Genomic DNA, 15,296 nt, shown 5'->3' with positions numbered 1-15,296 from the left:
AGGAACATTGCAGGATGTGAACATTTTGAAGACATTAATGGAAAATGTTAGAACTGTGTGAGGATCCAAATACAGGCAGACTAAGGAGCAACAGCTATTTCTGTAGGGTGTTCTTCAGCACCCTGAATGGGTTAAGTAAAAAAAGTGATTTTCCTTTTGCATGTAATGCATTGGAAAAGTATTTTTGGGACCTGAAATTATTACTTATTAATTTGGTCTCGTCTGATTAGAACACCTTCCACGTGTTTGCTGTGCCCCCCGCATGGTTTTTGGCAAACTGCAAACAAAGCTTCTTTTGGTTTTTCTTTTAAAAATGGCTCACTCTTCCATAAAGATACATTTATGAAGTGCCCAACTAACATTTCAGAAAAATTCTCCCACTCGAGCTTTCTGAAGCTCCCCCAGAGTTACCACAGACCTCCTGATCGCCTCTCTGATTAATGCTCTTCTTGCCGTGTCAGTTTAGGTGGGTGTTCACGAACAAACCTCTGAGGCCTTCACAGAATAGCTGAATTTATATTGAGAATAAATTACAGAGTTTCCAAATACAAGGGACTGAAATCATATACACAAAAATGTTGAAGACCATGGCTTACTTTCCTTCTCCTTTACAATGATGCTACTTTGTGTTGAAATCCCACACTTTTAGTAGCATGTTACTCAGATTAGGCAAACAGAATACTTCCTAAATTTCTAATTTATGGATTTTTTTTTCAGATGAAAACTAAAATATTGGTATATATTTAAAAATTTGAATGATTTAGCAAATGTTTTCAAATTTTCTTTTTTTGTTTAATGTGTTCACAGTAAGAAAACATTATATTTGCATTCCTCAGATTTTATTTTGGAAAATAATTTATGTTTTTATGGAACTGTTAAATTTTTTTTCTTCTCACCAGGTGTCTGTAAACCCAGCATACCAACAGAAGGAGGTGGAGTATGCCTTACGGAAGGTGAGTCATTTAATTTCATTTTAATACAGATTCATGATCCTGTATTGGACCAACAGAAATGGGGTTCTTTAAAGATGAATACTCTTTTTGCCTCCTCACAGGTTGGCTGTAAAGCCATTGTGTGCCCTTCAGAGTTTAGGACTCAGAAGTACTGCGACATGTTGATGAAGATCTGTCCTGAAATTGAGACGTCCAGTCCAGGAGACATCAAGAGCGCCAGGTACAGCAGCAGACGTTCACACATTTATCCTGAACCTTAAAAGGTTTGTGTATATAAAAACACGTGCAAAATTAATTTTGTGTGCAAAGCCTAAATTGCATGTGTAAAATGAGTGGAACAGCAGGCACAAACCTTTTTGCGTGTTCGCCTTCGTGAATATGCAAAACGTATGCTAAGGACCCAAATGCGCAGATTTATGGGAGGAGGATATACAAATGTAATTCCTTACTCCCCTCAATGTGAATGATCATACTTGAAACAGATTGCGAGTGCTGTTTCTGCGTCTATATTTAGCACGTTTGAAAGGCAGGTGCAAACTGCCACACAAAAATGTTGGGCATGTTATTTTAACAAACAAAACTGAACATTAACAGCCACCATCTACGAGAAAACTACCACAGAGCCAAAGGCATATTTATGGAATAACAAAACATAATAGAAAACTGACCTGTGCGCTTCTTAAAGGCAGATTATTTAATTTCTTTTCTCCCTCTGTGTTTCTTTACAGCTCTGTTCAAAGAATATTAACATTGTATTAAATTATGGGCCCACCTGGTTTTAATGTTTGGGTCAAGTGGGTCATATCCCTCAGTTCAAATCACATGTGACAGAAAGGAAGTTAGGGTTGATGTAGGGTGGTGGATTGCGCCCGCAATCTTTGTAGATCACCCGCAACACAATGTTTTTGTTTGCACAAGCAATTTAGCGCTTCTTATTTGGAATCTTTGAAGAACAGGCCCTTTGTCTTCAATCCTCCAATTTTAGCAGTTCTTGCATTTTCTTACTAGAATTATGATTATTGATTAATTAATCTTTATCAATAATTATAATTAAAAATCATAATTTGACAAAATTAATTTCTTAACCAAAATCCTCATTTATGAATCGAGACCAGAGATCTCTTCTGGTGTTGTAATTGTGGCTCAACGCCTTTGATAATTACAACCGTGAAATACTCAGTAATTATTGATAACTATTACCAGAGATGTCACTGTTTAATCGACCGTTTCTGCCGAAACGTGTGGAACTTCAACCTTATCTTGACTGACGAATCACTCTTGCACAAAATAAACACAAAACGCCTTCTGTTTATCTATGTGAATATTTATTAAATCACAGCCCTGATACAATCCGCTCTTCCAATTTAATAATCTTCACCTACTCAACATGCAAAGTTCTACACAAAAGGGTAAAATATCTAACTAAACAAAATAAAGCAAAACAGCAGTGGGTGCGTATGGGATCAAACCAGCAGTTTTGGCAAAAATGATAATATGACAAAGGGATGTGTTGGTAAGTGGAGGTTGGGAGCGGAGCTCAAACTGTAACTCAGTTATACTCAGTCATAAAACATCCCCCAACGCTGGGCGAGGTGAGCAGACAAAGGGTTATAAAACTTTTGGCGGCAAGCTAGTAGGCAGTAAAGTTGAAGACAAAGAAAATGGTGAATTTCACCATGAGGTTATTATAACAGTCCAGTCTCACAGCTCGCCTGCGCTTGCTCCCAGGTGGTAAATAACCCCGCAAAACACAAACAAAGCTGGGTAGCGCAGCGGCTTCCAGACATCCAACACGGCACGTCAAAGTTTCAATAAAAAGGTTACATGCACATATAGTTCAGAACACATTAGATTAAATAGCGAATCTCATCGCACTAAAACCTCCTGTACCCTGCCCACACTTTCTGAGAAAGAAATAAAAATAAAGGATGGGTTTTGCTTGTCGTTGTCTTCCTTCTGAGCAGAGTTGAAGAGAGGAAAAAAAAAGATGGAAGTTAATGTGCGTCCACAGTTAACTTCGGGAAGAGCGGTCAATTTCCGTCCTTTGTCCTCCTTGGCAAAAAGGGAAAATATGACTTGACCATCAGCAGTCGACTAGAACCAAAACAAGGTGGCGATTCGTCTCCTTGAAACTCCGTGGGTTTTTTTGGTTACGTGTTAAGCTCACGTCTTCAATCGGCAAAGTGACATTTCTGGCCTTCTCATTTCAGAAACCTCGTTCATGAATTCTTCGTTGGCCAACGAAGGAGAATAAATGAAATCCACTCGGGACTCTTCTCCAGATGATACTTCAGATGTTGGTAACCGTGTCACGGTGTCCAGCTGAAGGCGAGCCCTAAAAATGGGCGCCTTCCTATATAGTGTCTTGTGACATCAGACTTGGGACGCCCCGTCATATCAGTCGCAGTGCCCGCCGGGATTTGTAGGAACAGGCTATCCTGCGGTACAAAATAGCCGATGACGTTGAAAAGGGCATAGTGGCATCCAGCAACGTGCAAATGGTCTAATATTCAGCAAACAAATGGTCCAACATAAGAAAAGTTTTTTTTTTAATCTTACATTATTTCAGAAATTGGAAGGTTTGCATGTACACTAAAGAAAGCTGCCAGTGTAATAGTTCCAGGCTTATATCTGTACAGTTTCCCAGGAGTTTCCTTTCAAAACACAAGTGAAAATGTAAAAATTTGTTTATCTACTTATTTATTTTACCAAAATCTCATTGAGATTTACAATCTCTTTTACAGTGGTGTCCTGGACATGACTGGCCTTAATATGCATAGTCTTGTAAAAAAAAAAAGACAGATACTACAATAAAAGTGTTCATAGTGGTTAATTAAAATCAGTGTGAACAAAAACATAGCTGTGACCGATCAACAATATGTCAGTCACATAAAACACTTGCACCCCAGAGTCCGTGCATCAATTTACTTTAAAATGACATAAAATACATTCAGTTAGACCAGCTTCTCAAACTTTAGATCAATGTGCGATTGACTCCAGAAAGACAAAGCAGCAAATCTGAAAAATATCTTCCCAAGTTCCATCTAGACCAGGGGTGGGCAACTCCAGTCCTTCAGGGCCGGTGTCCTGCTAGTGTTAGATGTGTACTTGCTCCAACACACCTAAATAAAATGTTTAGCTCCCTCCTTGGCCGGTGAAAAACTTGACTGCATACAGGTCCTTCTCAAAATATTAGCATATTGTGATAAAGTTCATTATTTTCCATAATGTCATGATGAAAATTTAACATTCATATATTTTAGATTCATTGCACACTAACTGAAATATTTCAGGTCTTTTATTGTCTTAATACGGATGATTTTGGCATACAGCTCATGAAAACCCAAGATTCCTATCTCACAAAATTAGCATATCATTAAAAGGGTCTCTAAACGAGCTATGAACCTAATCATCTGAATCAACGAGTTAACTCTAAACACCTGCAAAAGATTCCTGAGGCCTTTAAAACTCCCAGCCTGGTTCATCACTCAAAACCCCAATCATGGGTAAGACTGCCGACCTGACTGCTGTCCAGAAGGCCACTATTGACACCCTCAAGCAAGAGGGTAAGACACAGAAAGACATTTCTGAACGAATAGGCTGTTCCCAGAGTGCTGTATCAAGGCACCTCAGTGGGAAGTCTGTGGGAAGGAAAAAGTGTGGCAGAAAACGCTGCACAACGAGAAGAGGTGACCGGACCCTGAGGAAGATTGTGGAGAAGGGCCGATTCCAGACCTTGGGGGACCTGCGGAAGCAGTGGACTGAGTCTGGAGTAGAAACATCCAGAGCCACCGTGCACAGGCGTGTGCAGGAAATGGGCTACAGGTGCCGCATTCCCCAGGTCAAGCCACTTTTGAACCAGAAACAGCAGCAGAAGCGCCTGACCTGGGCTACAGAGAAGCAGCAGTGGACTGTTGCTCAGTGGTCCAAAGTACTTTTTTCGGATGAAAGCAAATTCTGCATGTCATTCGGAAATCAAGGTGCCAGAGTCTGGAGGAAGACTGGGGAGAAGGAAATGCCAAAATGCCAGAAGTCCAGTGTCAAGTACCCACAGTCAGTGATGGTCTGGGGTGCCGTGTCAGCTGCTGGTGTTGGTCCACTGTGTTTTATCAAGGGCAGGGTCAATGCAGCTAGCTACCAGGAGATTTTGGAGCACTTCATGCTTCCATCTGCTGAAAAGCTTTATGGAGATGAAGATTTCATTTTTCAGCACGACCTGGCACCTGCTCACAGTGCCACAACCACTGGTAAATGGCTTACTGACCATGGTATCACTGTGCTCAATTGGCCTGCCAACTCTCCTGACCTGAACCCCATAGAGAATCTGTGGGATATTGTGAAGAGAACGTTGAGAGACTCAAGACCCAACACTCTGGATGAGCTAAAGGCCGCTATCGAAGCATCCTGGGCCTCCATAAGACCTCAGCAGTGCCACAGGCTGATTGCCTCCATGCCACGCCGCATTGAAGCAGTCATTTCTGCAAAAGGATTCCTGACCAAGTATTGAGTGCATAACTGTACATGATTATTTGAAGGTTGACGTTTTTTGTATTAAAAATACTTTTCTTTTATTGGTCGGATGAAATATGCTAATTTTGTGAGATAGGAATTTTGGGTTTTTATGAGCTGTATGCCAAAATCATCCGTATTAAGACAATAAAAGACCTGAAATATTTCAGTTAGTGTGCAATGAATCTAAAATATATGAATGTTAAATTTTCATCATGACATTATGGAAAATAATTAACTTTATCACAATATGCTAATATTTTGAGAAGGACCTGTATTCATCTTATCTCATCTCATATTGTTTTGGATATGATGAGTCATAAGCTTTGGTTTCCGGTCTTCTGACAGCACAAAGTGAGTTTTGTTTAAAAACAGGCTAATGCTATAATATTGGAGGAAAAGGAGGCCCCACTGTGAAGTGCAGTAGATCCATTATGGTTTAGAGCTAATCTGCGTCATCTGACAAGTTGATGTGAGCAGTGAGCAGAAATCTAACTTTTTTTGTCTCTAAATGCACGAAGTTGGTAGGGGCATACTCCAAAGACTGTCTGCTTTAACTTCAGTCTAAGGTGGTTCTGCAAAATATTGACTCAGGAGGGCTGAATGCAAAATCAGGCTGCCCTTTTCAGATTTTTATTTGTTAAAAAAAACATAGAAGGAAAATTATATATGGTTCTACTTTGTATTTGTCTACCACATAAACTCAGAATCAGTTACCCACATGAAAAATTGTGGTTATTATGTGACGAAATGTTAAAAATTCTAGAAGTTTGAATACCTTCTACAAAGCACCATAGATCAATGCATCATGAAATACTGATTTATTCTGGTTCTCGAATTACAATTTATCAGTCCAAGTTCACATCTAAAAAAAGCTTCTGTAAGTTAACAGAATAATCAGTTCATTTACTTTCTTTCTTTTTAAGACTGTATGATTACTCATGTACAGCTGCTTCTGTTAGAGGCTTACTTAGCTTGTGTTTTAGTGTTTAAGTTTATTTTACCCATGTTGTTGTACCTCCTGCATTATCAATGGTGCTTTAGTAGTCACTGAGGGTGATTGTTGAACAGCATGATTATATTTTGTTTTATCTTGAAAGTCAGCACATAAACTGTAAGCATACTCAAGAATCTTTGTGATGGGTCATACAATAGTCGAAGCTTCATGGCGTGAGTTAAAAATTCAACATACGCTCCACATAGAGAATCCAGGAGAGCAGAGAAACTCCTCCTTATAAATCGCTGCCCTTTAAAATCCTACATAAGGTAACAATTAGTTCACCACCAGCCCCAGTTAAACACTCTCAGAAAGACACATACCATATTGAGAAAAATACCCTTAAACGATGTTTCCATCCGTTTCTGAATGAGTAATGGGCACAAAAATGCATGGTTTTGAACAGATGTTTAACAGTTGTTTCTAGATTCTGTTAAAAGTATATATAAATCAGTTGTAGAGCAGGATCTTTTTTTAACGTCTTCTTTGCTCGTGCAGACCATTTTTGCTTAGTACAGACTGTAGTCTTGACTTATTTTCATCAGTACGCCTAATAAACCAAAATATGTTCTCTTTGTTTTTTTGTGTGTGTTTTTTACCCTAAGGCAGCTTTCAGTCCAGATTAAGAAAAGACACTCCCGGGGTTGAATTTGTTTGGGAACCTTCCCTGAAAGATAAAATCTGGTAGAATTCTCAAAACATTAAGGAAAATTACTTATATGCTTCCCTTGCAGCCTCTTTTTCAAATATAAACAGGGAAAATCTGCTGGTAATTTGTTGCAGCCACAACTTTCAGTGCAACACTTGATTTATTTAATTATTTATTGTTATTGGGAATATGAGAACAGGAGGATGAGTAAAATGTGACAAAAAACATATTTGTTACAAACCTAAAGAGGTTCACATACGCTCTTCATGTGCCTGAATGTCATTGTATTCTGAGGATTGTAATGATAAATGTCAAAGATTTGCTTTTCAGATTGAACTGATTATAAAACAAACAACTTTAATGAACTTTTAAAACGGGTGAATAAGCTTGAATTTATTGTCGATTTTCTCTGATCCAAACAGGCTAATATAACAAAACATCCTGCTCCTCGTAGCCCTTAATCCCAAGTCCTCCTAGCTGTTCTTTGTACAAAGCTAAAAACTAAGGAGGACGGGGCCTTTCAGTCTGTGGTTCTTTAACTCTGAAACAGCTTGCCCCTGCAACTTCCATTTGCTGACTCAGTGGCTGTAACACTCAGAATTGTTGTCTGAGTGCCAAGAAGAAGCCCAACAAATTTACATTAACAAGTCGATCATTACAGCTAAAGCTTTAATGTTCCGCTTGAGATATATATAAAATAAACTTTTATTAGAAACTGCTTTGGGATTATTTCAGTTGCAATGGACATGGAGACAGAAACGAAAAGGAAAAAAAGGAGCAAGAAGGAAAGAGAGGTGGGGCAAAAGAGAAAAAGGTAGAGGAGAAAAAAATAAAGGAGAGAAAGAAGGGTGAAGAGATTACGAGATAACACCCTGGTTGATTCTACACCTGCAGAAATGTATATAATAACAGCAATGTTACCGAAAAGTGTAATGAATGCAAGATGTATTTGTATTTATGACTAACTATATGTGCTCTCTTTCATACTCTAAACTTGAAAACTGGCTCAGAGTTTATCTGTTTTTTCTTCCTAGATGAAGCCACTAAAGGAGCTACAACCATTAATGTTTCACTTTTCTTTCCCATGGATCAGTGCTTTTGTGTTCTCTGTGTGTCTCTGCTCTGTTCTCTCAAACCCCCAGTCGGTGGTGGCAGGTAGCCGCTCACACTGAGCCTGGTTCTGCTGGAGGTTTCTTCCTGTTAAAAGGGAGTTTTCCTTTCCACTGTCACTACATGCATGCTCAGTATGAGTGATTGCTGCAAAGACAATGCCAGCGACTGTCCACTGTTGCTACATGCTCATCCAGGAGGAGTGAATGTCACTGACTCGATGCCATCTGCTGGGTCTCCTTGGATAGAAAAACATTTTAACCAGTGAATAAGTAACCTAATCTAACTGCACTGTTGGATAGTTAGGATTAATCGGAATGTAGGTTCCTGACTTGAAATCTGTATGATTAGATTGAACTGACTTTGTGAAGTGCCTTGTGACTACATGTGTTGTGAATTGGTGTTATATAAATAAAACTGAATTGAATGTATTGAGTGGTAACTGCAGCTCAACAAATAACATCTGTGTGTCTGTTAACACCTGAATCCAAACACCTGTGGGTGTGAGTGTGAGTACGCTTGTGTATACATTGTTTCTCCATTAAACAAATTTGCAATAGCGAGTGTTAGGAGCCACAGACCTGCGCCCCAGGACCTGAGACAGACACAGGTCCTGGGGGATCTGAGCCACAGACATCCAAAGGCCCCCCAGAGCACAGGAACCCCAGGAGAACCATCGCCGGGACTACCGCTACCCCCAAAGAGAAGAGCTGGGGAGAGTCCCAGAGGAACCACCCAGCAGCCACAGAGCAAAAGCCCCAGGGAGCTGCAGCGACGAGCCCACAGGCCCCACCGGCAGCCGTCTACGCTGGAGCTGATCCAACTATGGACCCAGAGACCTAAGAACCCGGGACATGTCACTTCCCAAGCAGAGGCCTGACAGACCCCAGGGGTCCAGGCCCAAGCAAGTAGCCACCGGGAGTGAGCCGACACACACCAAAGCACCCAGCCCCGGACACAGAGAACCACAAGTACCCCAGTGGGGAGAGACACCAGCTCTGTGTCAATCTGTTGAAAATGTTTGATTGCTTTTTACAAAAACACATAAACATCCTGAGGTTTTCCTACAGGCTCTGTCTGTCAATGGTGACCTGTCTAATCTTTATTATCAGCAGAAAACTGATGTAAAAAACAATAAAAAAAATAAAATTGGTAAGCAAATAAAATGCTTTCAGGGAGTAATCAAACCCTTCAGTCTATTTAATAGCTGTAGTTTTTAGTAAACCTTAAACTCCTTTACAAACCTCTAAAGGTGATTTATGTTACCTCTTATTAAAATGTCACCACGTTGTGTGTCTGTATTTGTTTGGTTCCCACCTCCTTAGACTCCCAGAACTGCGATCTGTGATCGTCCTCGACAGCCGGCAGCCAGGAATGTTTCACTTTGAGGATGTGATGCAGGCCGGGGACAGCAAACATGTGAAGCAGCTTCAGGATCTGCAGAAACATCTGTCCTTTGATGACCCGATAAACATTCAGTTCACCTCGGTAATTATCAGATAATTCCTGCTGATGCATTTGTGGTGGATTTATTATTTCATATACAAGAAATCATAAATCTTCCAAAGGGAAATAAAAACTTTTAAGAAACTGAATTAGTCAGGAGCATTTGAATCTTACAAAAAAAATGCTAATAAAGTTATTGAAGATTTTTTATTTAAGAATTCATGAACCTCACAACTTTGAGGAGAAAACTGGACCTTGGATCAATTTGGTAAACCATAGCTTTTTAAAACCTAGGGTTTCAAAAGCCCCCGAAAAATGACCATTGCACTGTTCCAACAGGAGAAAGTGTGGCAGTGACTGGAGTTTTCCTAGTACGAAGCATAGTCTAATACAAGATACAAACGGCTAACAGCAAGAGGTATAATGTTCTGTTCAATAGAAAATCTACTGGGTGACATCATACATCTATAGTCTTCCATTTATCCTGTATTGAGTCAGGGGGGTAACGGGTCCAGAAGGGAAATCCAAACATCCTTTACCCTAGCGACACTCTCCACCTCATCCTGGAGGATCCCAAGGCCTTCCCAGGCCAGAAGGGATATATAATCTCTCTAGTGTGTTCTGGGTGTGCCTCTCCTCCCAGTGGGATGTGTTCAGAAAACCTCTGTAAAGTGAGGTATCCAGAAGGCATCCTGATCAGATCCCTAAACCACCTCAACTGTCTCCTTTTTAACGCTGAGTAGCTTTGGCTCTTCTTCGAGCTGTCCATGTATGACAGATCTCAGCGTTTCTCTAAGACTGAGCATGGCAGCCCTATAGAAAAGGCTCATTTCAGATGCTTGCATCAGTTTTTTTGTCCTGATCCACATGCCATGTCCAGAGGTGAGTGTCAGAACATAAACAGACAAATAAATTTACAGTTTTGTTTTTGAGCTTTGAATCCCTCATTATCTTAGCAGAAGCTCCAGTCCATCCATCCATCTCCTGCTCCATCCTGCTATCACTTCCAAGCAGAGCCCACCCAAACACGTGCATGTCAAGTGGTTGAGGCAGTCTCTGCTTCAGACTGCCTTCATCACAGCAATACACTGAGAGTTTAACCTCAGGCCAAACTCAGTTCATGTTGCAGAGAGGATATTTTAGTGATTACTGTATTTCTGTATATTTTGTATATTTCCAACAACAGGTCTTCTTAATTACAACTTCAGGTTGTCAAATCAGTGACCATAAAAAGTACTTTGAGTTAATCTCTTCTTCATTTGTAGAACTAGCTGATCAGAACACAGAGATAAAGGTTATTTTTGGTGAGCCCAGTTTGCCTAAAATTCACCATAGTGATGAATGTCACTTGTGACAAAAGTTCTAATTAAAGAAACTAAATTCTGGCCCAACAAGTGTTTCATCAGGATAATCTCTTTTAGTGAGTCGTAAATGGGAGCTGCTGAATATTTTTTCAAGAATACTGTCTGTTATGGCACTAAAACACTTAAGTACACAACATGTTTTTTGGACCTAAGAAGTCACTTTAAGCTAATGTCACACTTTGATGACTGGAAGAAAAGTTAAATTATAGATATACAAGTTGTTAATTTGGGGAGAATGATTAGTTTTATTATTTTAAAAAGTGATCGGTGGACATCAGAAGACCTTACTGACAGAAGACACATAAAAAGTACAAACTATGGTAAAACAACATATTTTCTTATCTTAGAGGCTTTTTCTTCACAAACGACACCCACTGTCCACTCAGTGGTCTGGCTGCTGACTCCCCAAAAGCTACAGTATCAATCGTTAACATGGCATGAACTGTACAGTGTCAGCTCACCTTCCATATATAGTAATGTTGGTCTCATTTTAGAGGGACATGGCTGCAAAGGCTCTTTTTATGTCAGAAAACTGTTTAAAAATTAATCATCTGGTTTGAAAGATAACAGAAAGTCTGGTGGCCATTTATTTTGTAATATCTTAAAGATTTTTATGTTTCTTTCTCTAAAATATATTTGCCCTTTTAAACGCAAAATGTATATTTTAATGTTCCTGACTTCAAAGATTCTATCCAATTCATTAATTGTGAGATACCCAACCTTCTGTTGGGTTTTTGTCAACAGTAAGGCTCTTGGCTAATAAGAGGAACATTAGCATACATTCTCAGTTCTTTCTTGAACTTATAAATGCAATAATTTGCAAAAAAATGTTTCTGTTTTCAGGGTACAACTGGAGCACCGAAAGGTGCCACTCTTTCACATCACAACATTGTCAACAATGCCTACTTAGTTGGGAACAGAATCGGCTACCCCTGGAAGGTGAGTATGATCCATCATGAACTTTATCTGGCCAACATTTTGTAGACTATTTTATACTCATGAGTGTATTTAAATTACTCCTTTTTAAGATTAAGATGGACAGCAAAATAAAAAGGCCATAGGGAAGATTACGCTTCATGTACATTATACAGTCACTGTAAAAATTAAGTTCACCATTTCAGTTCCAGGGTTTCCTGTTTCAGATTACCTAATTTTCTAAAATTATTTAAATCCAATTTCAATCTTCCTAAAAACCACCACAGATTCTAGCTGTGTGTGTGAAAAACTAAGTCCACTATTGATCCTTCTGCAAGATTTAAAAGGGAAAGTAAAGGCTGCGTGTTATTAATAAAAAACACTTGATAAACAGATTATCAACAGTAGGTCCACCTTTTATAAGTGGAGGACTTTAATAGAGGTGGAAAATTTTTAGTGGGTGCAACCCAATTACTTAACTCTGCAGCTCAACATATAAATGCATTTGCTTCTACATTTGGTACCATTTAAAGGGAAATGATCAGGCTTTCTAACTATTTTAAGTTTAATTGCCAAAAATCATTATTGATTATAGAATAAATAGAAATGTTTTGGCTTTTTGTGCTAAGTATATTTTGCGTATCTTATCTGCAGCCCCACACTCGTGTCTGTGTGCCCGTGCCTCTGTACCACTGCTTCGGCTCTGTTGGTGGAGGGATTGCTATGGCCGTGCATGGCCTCACCTTGGTCTTTCCTTCTGCAGGGTACAATGGAAAGGCCAACCTCGAAGCAATGGAAAGTGAGAGGTAACTCCAGAAATCACCAGCTAAAATTATGGACAAAGCACTAGATCTGAACCATGAATGGTTGGTGTGGGCTGCTTGAGATTTAATTACTTCTAACAAAGGAATAACCTCTCCTTGTGGGTCAGTATTAAAGTTGTAGAGACCAGGATTAAATAGAGCTTTTTTAGTTTTAATCCTATTTGAAATGAAAATACCCTGGAATGTTTCATTCTATAGCTGTTAACAGGTGAGCAGACCAGTTTTCACTAGTTTCATATTTACTTAACACAAAGGTTAAAATAATAGCTTGTCATGCACATACATAGCTCTGCAAGCCTACTATGGTTACAAGCAATAATTTGGTTTAACAGAGGAATTGTTTCATCATGTGTTGGGCTTCAGGTTTTGAAACCGTAATAATATGTAGGCTGCTGAAATTTAAAATACATTTCAGCATCAGAATAAGAAAATTAAATAAAACAGAAAAAGTGCATAATTTTCCCAAAACAGAATACAAACAGCTAACAGCACCCACTTGGGTAAGATGGATCTGGCTTTACATGTTTTGGAAAAGATAAAGAAACTTTTTCAGTTTCATTTTGCAAGTGCAAAGTGAAGGAAAAAATACACTCAAAAACAGTTATTTCAATAATAGTACAGACAAGTCTTTTAAATCTGTTTTTCCTGTATACAAAAAAAGCCTTAACCAGTATATTTGTCTTGTCTCAACCTGATTTTAAATCTGATTTTAAGTCACAAAATGTATTTTCTATTCCAAATGAAGATGGCACTGAAAGTTCCATATATTTTGTAAAGCATTGACCCATTGATAAAGATTTGAGCTGATTCTGATTTCTCTTAAGGAACTGCAATATAAGAAGATACAAGAGCAGGATTCAAACCTTTTAACCTTCTTGCCATGAATGGTGATGAATAAAATCAAGAACTTGATTGTCTCATGCTAAGAAACTTCTGGCTTTCACTCTTCTGTTTCGCCGCCTGAATGGCAGAAGTGAGATCAGTGAGTGCTGTGGGTGTATTTGGTCTCTGGTGATGTTTATAAGCTTTCTTTGCAACCCTGGTAATATAAATGTCCTGTAGTGAGGGGAGGGAAGTTTCACAGATGAATTGTGCAGTTTTAATGGCACGCTGAAGAGCTTTCCGGTCCAGAGTAGTGCAGTTCCCAAACCACACAAAGATGACGTTTGTCAGGATGCTCTCCACTGTGGACCTGTAGACATTGCTGAGGAGTTTGGATGACAGTCCAGATGTACTCAGCCTCTTTAAAAAGAAGAGTCTTTGTTGAGCCTTGCTAGTGATAACCTGTATTTGTGGGATCAAGTGAGATCTTCATTGACGTATGAGCTGAGGAATTTAATTTAGGTTCTTACCCTCTCCACCTGGTCACTGCTCTTTTTTTGGCTTAATTTTTACATCCTTGGTCTTTTCTGCATTCAGAGAGAGATTCTTTTCAGGCACCAGGAAGATAGCTGAGCCACCTCCTCCTTGTAGGCTGCCTTCTCTCCATCAGTAATCAACCTGATGATAGTCGTGTCATTGGCATACTTTATGATAGTGGTGTTAGTCGGGGAGGGGAGGCTGTCATAGGTGAAGGCTGTATAGAGGACAGGACGAAACCCTGAAGGAACCCAGTGCTTGCTGACTTATATTTGGGTTGGTTTGCGTGAAAACTGTTGCTGTAAAACAGGATTTTACTATTTTAAAAACAAACCTGAATGTTACGGAGATGGCATTATAATCTGTATCAAGCATCTTGTATTATATATTTATTTCAAATTTATTTGAGCAGGGACAAAACATGAAACAATTTTACATAAAAATCAACATTGTCCTGTCCATAGGCCCTCTAGGCAGAAAGAAAAGAAATGCATTAAGGGCCATTAGCAATTCGCAAAGTCAGCTCAGTTAGCATAGAAATCATCACAACCACTGCAGTCTCCAGACCTTAAAAGTAAGATTTTTGTACAGCTTCCATCATTTCCAAATCCAGCATCTTCCACGACTCAGAAGTTGAAAGCCCAAACGATAAGAGAAAATCTTGTACTCTAGTTGAAAAAAGTAGCATATGTGCATTCTAATAACATAAAGACTATACATAGAGTTCTTTTGTATATTTGTGCAAAAACCAAATATTTACAAGAGTATGGAAAGTTAAGAATAAGAGAGATGGAAACAACTAAAATTGAGCCACATACTGAGTTTGTGTTTCTTACCGAGGGTATTTTGTTTTTATCTGCTAGGTGCACCTTCATCTATGGGACTCCCACCATGTATGTTGACATGCTTAATCAGCCAGATTTGGCTAAATATGATTTGTCATCCGTAGAGGGGGGTAAGAAAAACTGATGGATATTATTTTTGTTATTGTATTATTTTCAGATTTATTTTTATTTCTGTGCATTTGCTTTTTTTTTTAGCTCTTCTTTATTTTGCCCTGCAGGTCTCATGGCTGGCTCCCCATGCCCCCCAGAACTGGTGAAGAAAGTGGTTTCTCTAATGGACATCAAAGAAATAACAGTGGGTAGATTTTCACAAACAATCCTCTTA

General features: G+C 39.1%; 1 protein-coding gene across 1 annotated transcript in view; it reads left to right on the top strand.

Moving 5' to 3' along the window:
* acsf2 (acyl-CoA synthetase family member 2) overlaps window positions 1-15,296 on the top strand; it is a 44,101-nt gene that overhangs the window by 7,374 nt on the left and 21,431 nt on the right. The window contains exons 4-10 of the mRNA XM_047377447.1: window positions 900-953; window positions 1,055-1,173; window positions 9,544-9,706; window positions 11,872-11,967; window positions 12,598-12,749; window positions 14,990-15,081; window positions 15,190-15,266. Coding sequence (XP_047233403.1) covers window positions 900-953; window positions 1,055-1,173; window positions 9,544-9,706; window positions 11,872-11,967; window positions 12,598-12,749; window positions 14,990-15,081; window positions 15,190-15,266 — 753 coding nt within the window. The remainder of the gene's footprint in view (window positions 1-899; window positions 954-1,054; window positions 1,174-9,543; window positions 9,707-11,871; window positions 11,968-12,597; window positions 12,750-14,989; window positions 15,082-15,189; window positions 15,267-15,296) is intronic.

The sequence above is a fragment of the Girardinichthys multiradiatus genome, chromosome 10 (genome assembly GCF_021462225.1).
Source record: "Girardinichthys multiradiatus isolate DD_20200921_A chromosome 10, DD_fGirMul_XY1, whole genome shotgun sequence".
Lineage (NCBI taxonomy): Eukaryota > Metazoa > Chordata > Actinopteri > Cyprinodontiformes > Goodeidae > Girardinichthys > Girardinichthys multiradiatus.
This window is presented reverse-complemented; position numbering and strand designations above follow the sequence as displayed.